The sequence below is a fragment of the Chenopodium quinoa genome, unplaced genomic scaffold (assembly GCF_001683475.1).
Source record: "Chenopodium quinoa cultivar QQ74 unplaced genomic scaffold, ASM168347v1, whole genome shotgun sequence".
NCBI lineage: Eukaryota > Viridiplantae > Streptophyta > Magnoliopsida > Caryophyllales > Amaranthaceae > Chenopodium > Chenopodium quinoa.
Window position 1 is genome coordinate 1,741,375 of NW_018742292.1, and position 9,826 is coordinate 1,751,200.

General features: G+C 35.5%; 1 protein-coding gene across 1 annotated transcript; it reads left to right on the plus strand.

The window, feature by feature from the left end:
- Positions 1–6,147: 6,147 nt before the first annotated feature.
- On the plus strand, positions 6,148–9,521 carry LOC110685947 (protein trichome birefringence-like 40). The gene is made up of 4 exons (XM_021862507.1): positions 6,148–6,730; positions 7,778–7,952; positions 8,054–8,238; positions 8,870–9,521. The coding sequence occupies exons 1-4, from the start codon at positions 6,309–6,311 to the stop codon at positions 9,366–9,368; spliced, it is 1,281 nt and encodes a 426-aa protein (XP_021718199.1). The 5' UTR covers positions 6,148–6,308; the 3' UTR covers positions 9,369–9,521.
- Positions 9,522–9,826: the final 305 nt, after the last annotated feature.

The following is a 9,826-nucleotide window of genomic DNA, read 5'->3' on the forward strand; positions in this document are numbered from 1 at the left end:
TCCTCCTCCAAACCCTACTAAAGGGTGGGAGGCCAGATGTATGCAATCAGTCTGATATTTTAGTTTCGACAGACATTTGCTACTGATGAGATCTGAGGAGCTTCCGGTATCTATGAGGATTCGGCCAACTCTCTGGTTGGCCACTTTACATTCAATAACAATAGGGTCGTCATGCGGCCCCCTTACCCCTCCTAGATCTTCTTCAGTGATGACAATCTCAGGAAATGAATATTTGGACGGCCGTTCTTGGTGAACGGAATTTACATCTAACCGCCTGATATTGTCTTTGTTGCCTCTAATAGTGGGGCCGCCTCCTGAGAAGCCGCCTGCAATGGTGTAGACGACTGCATCATCTGTATCGGAGCTGTCGGCCTGTTGATTCTTTTTGGCCGACTGCTTTTTTGAGGAAGTGTTCCCCGTAGATTTCTTGACATAAGTGTCAAGATCACCTTGCTCAGCCAAGCGGTCCAGATACCGCATGAGACTGATGCAGTCATTGGTGTGATGACCAACATCATCATGATAAGCACAGAATTTATCTTGGCTCCGGTTGTTTGCAGAACCCTTCATGGGGACCGGCTTCTCAATTGAGATCCGTCCCTTGATTTCTTTTAGGATAAACTGGTTATCTTTGTTAAACGCATACTTTGGGGAGTATGGTTTGAATTCTTTTTTCTTTTTCTGGGCCGGCTGTTTAGAGGAATCAGCCGCCCAGACCTCTTTTCTCTTCTCATCTTTGTTTGACGACTGTTTCTGTCGTCCTTCTCTTTTGTCGAACCTTTTCCCGTCCGACTGTTTTACCGTACAAAGATCAGTCGCCTGTATATAGGCTTCTGCTTCAATCAAGGCCTCTTGAAGAGTCGCCACCCTCTTTCGAACCAAATCAAATTTGAAGGTAGACCCGTCTTTGAGACCTCTGAAAAAGTCAGTATAGGCTACCTCATCCGGTAACCCTTGAATCTGTATTCTCATCAGGTTAAACCGCCTGATGTAAGAACGAAGCCCCTCCTTCTCGCCCTGCTGAATTGTTCCTAAATCAAGGGTCGTTTTCTTCGCAGGGATGTTCATAGCGAAGTTGGAGGTGAATAAGTAAGCAAGCGTCCTGAAGCTATTTACACAACCAGTCGGCAGGTTGCCGAACCATTGTTGTGCGATTCCTTTGAGAGTCGCTGGGAAACACTTGCACCAAGTGGGATCATCCAACCCTTGATGGTACATCAGGTTGGTGAATGCCATCAGATGGTCTTCTGGGTTAGTAGTGCCGTCATAGGCGCCTACTAGTACATTTTTCACTTTGGCCGGCCGAGCGGCTTCAGTAATTTCCTTGGAGAAGGCCGACGGCTGTTCACCAAGTCTAAGCAACCGGAGCTGCCAGTCCATAGGTTGGACGTTTTTTGCTGCAGGTCCACCAAACGGAGGTGGCTGCAAAAAATACTGTTGTTGCGGCACAAATGGTAAGTTTGGTACCGCCTGGTCGCTATGAAAGCCGGACTGACGGGAGGTGCCGCCTGACTGACTCTCATGATACGACTGAGTATGCCTCATCGAGGCATTTCGCAGACTGTCTTGAAAGTTTGAAGTAGAGGCCGACTCTGACAATCGGTCACTCTTCTTCTGCTCTAGCAGTAGCCGAGCGTCTGTGAATGTTTGCTTTGACCCGTCCGCCTGAATATGACGAACAGGTTTCCTATTTCCTGTAGGAAAACGGAATTTTGTGAAATCAAGGGCAGGTGGCTCCCGCTTCCTAGATTTAGGATGAGGAGTCGCCTCTCGCCCTTGAACTGGCTTCCTCTTCAGTGAAGTGGAGGGTTTCTTAGCCGACTGCTCCTTGACTGGAGCAGGCGGCTTCTTGTTGATCAATTCTTGAATCTCTCCCTTGAAGTCCCTCATGAAGGTCATGAGTTCGTTCCTTGTGATGGGAGCAGACCCATCAGTCGGCTGTTGCCGAACAGGCGGTGCGCCTGCTGGCTCACTTCCAGTTTGAAGATGTTCTCGTTCCCTCCTTTCGGTATGACGGGTACGTCGGGCCCTTAGGGTCCCGTCTGAAGCTGTGTGAGCTTCAACTTCAAATTCACTCTCGGTATCATGGTCCGACTGAACTTGAGGGTCGTCTAGGGGACGCCTCTCTTCAGGAGTCGGTACAGACTTGGATGCCATCTCAGAAGTACTCTCCCCACAGACGGCGCCAAATGTTTCGGGGTTTTCTTATGTCCTGCGGGAGAGTTACAATTCCGAGACTGGAACCGGACGCATGTACCTGCAAAATAACGGAGACTCCTGGTGGTGGGAGCTCCGCCTCCAACGGTCAAGTTAGTACTTGATTAAGGAGTAATTAATGCGGAAATTAAAGTAAATGGGTCTCTCTAGGTGAGAGTGTTTAATGTAGGTAATCTGCTTTGTTAGCCAGATCAGCCGGTTATTACTGTGTGTAATTACTGTGTTTTTTTCGTAATCCCCCTTAATGAGGATTAAGGGAGGTATTTATAACCTTGGGAAACGTGCCCATCCTAGGTTTAGGTTAACCTAGGGCCGATTGGGCTTCCCTCGGAAGTTGGGCCTGGGTGGCCGGTTTCTCCATTAGGCATGGAGTATGCCACATGTCATGACATAACAGGTCCAAGGTGGACGAATAAGCGCGTGCCACGTGGCAAGCCCTGACAGTTCCAAATGGGGGACACTTGGCAGGACCTGATTGGCCCACGTGGCGCATTCCGATTGGTGGGAGCAAAATCCCCTAATCAGAATTCTTACCTAAAAATATTGGTTACTTAGATAATTTAGAGTATAATAATTAATTAGAATTAAAAAGACCTGTTTCCCTGTGGAGTTCGACCCTACTTCCCTATCTACTGTAGTTAGTGATTTAGGTAATTATTTTTTTGATTAGGGGATACGACTTTACCCTGTCAGGGGGCCCAGATTATATCTCAGCTTCCCACTAATTTTTTGTAGGTTGTATGAGTTTTGGTTTTGAGATATAATAATAATAATAATAATAATAATAATAATAATAAAAAAGCGAGTTTAGAAGGAAAATTCCCTCCAAATTTTTTTTGGCTTTAATATACGATAATAGATAGATTCTACTCAAATAGAATAGTGTATGTACCCTATGTGTATTGTCCTTTTTGGTTTCTAGTTCCTTTCTCTTAGATTATGTTTTTTTTTTATTTCTAAATTTTGTTAAACATTTTTCTGGACAAAGTTAATTTTAAAATGAGCAATTAAGAAGACAATAACAAGAGGATCAAATCTCATGTACTATATCCGATCATATTATTTATAATGATTATACATTTTTTCTTTCTAGTTCATGTCAAATCGTTGTAAATAATATAAAACGGAGGTGGTACTTGACTTTTAATCAATCATTTGACGTTTGATGTTTGAGGTGTTAAATTTGTTTTCCCATTTTGTGGTCTTGGGCTTCTATTTTTTGTTTCATGACGTTTGATCTTGTGTCAAAGCCCAATAATATAGTGTATTAAAATTGAATATGATACAAACCCAAAAGAGAATTTCTAAACAAATCAATGGTGCATATTGCACTCAACCAAGGTGCTATTAGAAGACTTGTTTTGGGGATCTGAGAATGTATACTAGGGAACTTGGAGAAATGATTTTGACACACCTTAATTGATTTTGGCACACCCCTATGTGAGCACATTTTTTTATGTTCGTCTCACATAGGGCAAAAATCAATTAAGGATGTGCCAAAATCAATTTCCGGGAACTTGCTTTAATTTTCAACCAATTCTATTTCTTGGAAACCGTCTTATTGAGTTTAATATACTTTGTACTCTACTTAGAAGCACGTGTTACGCGATCGAAAGGAAAACAATGGTATTATCTGCATCTTCGGCAGTTGATTAACAAGACTATAAAATTATAAGTTATTACACGACTCTCTTACATCGTCAGAGACTAGAAAGTAAACGAAACAACCACTAGACACAACGTGAATCTAGCACATTCGGCTTAATGTTTCTTTACATTAATGAATAATTGGATCGCCCAACTTGGCCCTTGTATTGCAGTGGCCTGTTTAATGTTTATAGTGAGACTTTTCAGTATGTAGTTTTATAATATTTTTTTTTACGTAGTATGATCTTAATATTAATAATATGTAATTAAATAAATTGATGGTCAAATGTAAGTTTTGAAAACCATGTAAAATGAATACACTAGAGATGATCACGGGTTGTGCCTGTCTTTGGCAAAAAATAAGTAACCCATTTCAGGTCAATGGTTTGGGTCAGAAAATCATGCCCAAATCATACAAATTCTTCTATGGACCCTAGTCCATCTAAAATAGCTAGACCTCTATTGAAACACAACCTTATATAATGAAACACAACTTCATTCTCTTCTTCTTCCCACCATCTTTACAAAATTTTATTTCCTTTTTTTTTTTTTTTTGTTTTACAGAATCTCTCTCTCTCTCTCTCTGTTTAATATAATCTCTTTTTATTTCTTTATTGAATTTACTTCATTCTTTTTTTCTTTTTTTTTTCAAATTCCTATTTTCTCTCTCCTCTGTTCTTTGATTTTTCGTTTTTTCCATTAAACTTCTGCATTTAACGTGATGAAACAATTTCAAATTACCAAAGATATCAATCCAGGTTTGTTATTATGAACTTATTGTGATCCATATTAATTTATTTTTTTTGATTTTGAGATAATTTGTGGATGAAATAATTGTTTTAATATCAATTGAATTTGTGAAAGCTAATTTGATTAATTTCAATTCGTAATCGATTAACTGATTATTTTTACTGTTCTCATTAATTTGTATGTATTTTTTTGATTTTGAGATGAATTTGTAGATGAAATCATTGTTCTAATATCAATTGAATTTTTTGAAGTTAATTCGATCGATCGATTCGTATCTATTATGATCGATTACCTGATACTTTTGAACATTTAGTAAACAAAATTTGAACAATTACAAATTTTGAACTTTTTTTTACAAAAAAATCTAAACATTAAATTTTTTGAACATTTAGTGAAAATATCTGAACAATCTCAATGTACCACGCCTATACTTTTGAACATTCAGTAAAAAGATCTGAACAATTGCAAATTTTGAACATTTAGTAAAAAAATCCGAACATCGCAAAATTTGAACAATTAGTAATAAAATCTGAACAATCGCAATGACCATGCCTATACTTTAGAACATTTAGTAAAAAAATCTAAACCTCGCAAATTTTGAACATTTAGTAAAAATATCTAAACAATCTCAATGTATACCTGTACTGTTAAACATTTCGTAAAAAAATCTAAACAATTGCAAATTTTGAACATTTTGTAAAAAAATCCGAACACTGCACCACGTTCATACTTTTGAATATTTGGTAATAAAATCTGAACAATCGCCTGTGGTCTAGCTATCTTTGATGGATCAGGGTGCACAGTAGACTTATTGCCCAAATCAACTAATTTGGGTAAAAAATAGCGGGAAAAAATTATAACTAAAATGTAAATTTGTGTTACCCAAGACCTATATAAAATAAAATCTAGTTGGGCTTCACCTGTTTCAAATGGGCCCAAACAGTCTGCCTAAATTGAATTTTTTTTTGAGATCGGGTCAACTTTCATCAGGTCTAGAATGACATTATAATGAGGCGGTGAGGGTGGGAGTACTTGTATATGCCTCAAAGCTATTAAGCTGTTGGTTTGTAATTTGGGATACGAAGTTGAGTAAATTTTTTTTGAATTTTGATGATGACACATAAGTTTTAATAAATTTCCAAGATGTGCAAGTTAGGCATATTAAATGTACATAATATGAATCAAAAAAAATAAACATGTGAACCAGTTACAAAAATGAAACAAGTCAAATTGTTTGCTGCAAGTTTACTAGAAACAATTAATTTTTGATAAGATTTCCACGAAATGCTCCAATTACTAAAATTTTAGTCTTAATTCTTACTCTACAAATTGGACCTACCCCTAAACTTTTCAACACTTACCAAAGCAATTTGAGAAGTGGAGTGAATCTACGGAATTCTTCACATGAAACTAAAATTACACGTTAAAACACTGAAATAATTAGAGTTGTGAGTTGAAACTAAGACCACGATGACAACAAGTAGGAAATAATCTAGCAGTGATTCCGCTTAGAGATTTGAGCTAATTAAAGTACACTGACTAGAAAACTTAGTACGTCGTATTATACCAATATACCACATCTTCATTTATTAGGCCTAAGTTGACCTTCATCATAATTTATAATGTAGCATATCAAATCTAAAGCATAAATGTGATTAACCAAGCAAAATACAATTTGGTTTATTTTCTAAGTCATGGAACAAAAACCTTCCATTGTTGACAAATGGAAATCTTTCTCACTTGGAGCCTTACTCGGCTTCCTCGTCTTCTTCATCTACCTCGACAAAGTCCATCAAGACATAAGTTTCTTAGCGGCGAAACAAGCCATGGTAGATTTGGTTCCTTTTAAATTACTAAATCCATCTACTAGTGTTATCAAGCCTAATATGTCATCGGATGTTTTTCTCAATGACATTGATAAATCGACGAAAAAAGTTGGAAAGAAGTGCAACATGTTTGATGGGAGATGGGTTTATAAGCCAAAGGAGAGCCGTTCTAGTTATGATTCAATCAAGTGTCCATTCGTCGAGGAAAAGATGAGCTGCCAAGAGAATGGAAGGCCTGAGTCAGAGTATGAGAAATGGATATGGGAAGCTCGAGATTGTGATATACCAACGTAAGTGCATAGGTAGTTTACATTTTATATTTCTTTTGTACAAAATTGTTATGGAGTTTTGACCTAATTAAACCATACAAACATTTTGAATTACACCCCATTATATTAATTGAGCTCAATGTCATTTTAAATTGTTCCAATTACGGTCTCTAGCAGTCTAGCTTTGATCATCGATGAATTTATTCAAGTACAAAAAAAAAAAAAAAAAAAAAAAAACCAAAAAACCAAAAAAAAACAGCAGACATTATACGCTTGGTAACAGATATTACAATGATCTTCACATTACAAATCAATTTCATATTTAGGTTAAAAAATTATGACTTGTCACAAACTCACAAATTACATACCTTCATACATCGCAATTAAAAACGAAAAAATAGAAAGCTGATGCATGCATGCGGAGAATTTTTTTTTACAACATGTTTATTTTTCACCTGATTTAAGCAATCTATGTGAATTGATTAAGATCTAGTGATTTGATTAACCGTTTTTTCTCCCCATATTCCTATTTTATATACTAATAACTAATTAAATTATGTGAAAAAATAAAATTGATAAACAAAATCAAGTCCAATTCTAATGGTTAACCTTTTTGGTTTGCTCTATTGTAATAATGTAACATAATCATTTTCCTGTCAAAAAAAAAAAAATGTAACATAATCATTTACAATAAATTATTATTAGGTACCTTTGTTTTGATGATCAAAAGAGAGAGATCAATTAATTAAACAACATTTCGCAAAAAAAAAAAAAAAAAAAAAAAAAAAAAAAAAAAAAAAAAAATTAATAATAATTATAATTATAATAATAATAAAACACCAATTAGTCAGTACTATGTGTAAGTGGATCGGATACACATATACATGTGGAAATTGCTACAACATTGCGTTTATTGCTTACATTCTAGATCTCAGAGATGTATTAATCCGAAAATAATGGTTTATTTACTGAACACACTTGAATACTAAATCTTGTGAATAAATTATTGAACATCACTTGATTAATTATGATCAATTTTACTTAAATTATGTTCATTTCATCCTTTAGGTTTAATGGAACTGACATGCTAGAAAGGCTAAGAAATAAGAGGATGATCCTAGCTGGCGATTCGCTAAACCGAAACATGTGGGAGTCTCTTGCTTGCCTTCTGTTCACTTCCATTCCTTCGAATGCAGCTCAGGTCAAAGAAATAAAAGGCTACCAAAAATTATGGAAAGCCAAGGTATAATAATTATTAGTGTAGAAATAAAACAATGCCAAACTAGAAATTTTATTTAACAAATTAATATGGTTATCTAATTATAATATATGGTTTTATTGCAGGATTATAACTTTACATTAGAATTTTATTGGAGCCCATTTCTTGTTGAATTGAACAGTAAACATGAAAGTGGCAAAAAAGTTCTAGTGCTGGATAAGCTTTCTTCTGACTCGGAAAAATGGAAAGGGGCGGATATTATGGTATTTAACTCCGGTCATTGGTGGGATTTACGTGGAAAAATGAGAGCGTAAGTTTTAATTACTTTTCTCTAATTTATTGAAAAACATTTCATGCATTATTCTCAAGTATTGTTTAGAATCAACATTATAGTAACATTATATCAAGTATATACATAAAAATGGCTAAGTGATATATGTGCTAAACTTTGACCTTTGCTTGTTTTCTTGGTTATTTATTTATTTTTATCTGATCTAGATTTTTTTTTTATCTAATCTAGTTAATATTTTAAATAGCATATAAAAAGAAATTTGTGATAAAGAGTGTAAAAAGTCAAAATATTGGGACTATACCCTGAAGTGGAGTGAATCTTATATTATTTTAGCTAGTTGACGACAATAAGTTAAATAGTAAAACCTTAATTTTTTCTTATATTGCTTAGATAAATATTGGAATTTGACTAATAAGAAAGTGATATGAAATACTAGACGAGATTTGTACCTACTTTATTGGATTCCAAAGCTTATCATAATTAAACTTGAAAACATGACACCTAACAGCTAAACTTATCATAATTAATTAATCAAAAGAAATCTGTGTACTCCATATTATGTATCCTAAGAGTATATATATGTAAGCATGTAACTGAAGCATGTAGTAATAATATCAACACGTACGTCCTTACATATTTTGTTTTTCAGGTGGGAGATGTTCGAATTTGAGGGTAAAGTAACAGAGGATATGCCTATAGATGTTGCGTACGAACATGGCTTGAAAACATGGGCGACATGGATAGAGAAAAACGTAGATCCCAAGAAAACAAAAGTCGTGTTTAGAAGCAATTCTCCTTGGCACCAATATGATCAATGGTGCTACAATAAAACTCAACCTATGTTGGACGAACCATATAAACAACTCTTTACAAAATCGTTGGTTAATGTCGTCGAGAGACAAATAAAAGGGATGAGAAAGCCACAAGTGATCTACTTGAATATTACCAAGCTTTCAGAATACAGAATTGATGCACATCCGTCTATGTACAGGTACAAGGACTGGAATACACTTGCCCAAAAATATGGAAATAATCTTAATAACTATGTTGATTGTAGTCATTGGTGTCTTCCCGGTGTTCCAGATACTTGGAATAGGTTGTTGTATGCTTCTCTTTTCTTTGATATTTTAGCAAATTCACCTAGTTAAGGAGTTCTTCATTAGGGATTATTACATCCAAATTTATGTCACCTACCATTATTGTATGTAGTATTTGTAAACAATGCCTAATCTATCACTATATTTATGGACTTTGAAGGACTTGTGTATTGTGACAGGAGGACCCAACAAATATTCATCCTATTTGGAGTTCAATTTAACTCTTTGTTGATAATGTAACATGTTTATTTAGGCCAATAAATGATAGAAGTGCAACGAATCAACAAATACAAAACAGACTATAGCATAAAAAGGTTGGCTCCATTGATATATCTTAAACTTTATACGGGGAGACATCTAAGTGAATAGCGCGAGCACCATATATAGCACGCCAATAAAGCATTCATTGAAGACTCGGTGTGACACACAAGACTTTACAATAATCTCTCTACTTTATTCTCCTTCAGTATTTGCTTCCAAAGTTCCAATACACATTGGTTAGCTCAATT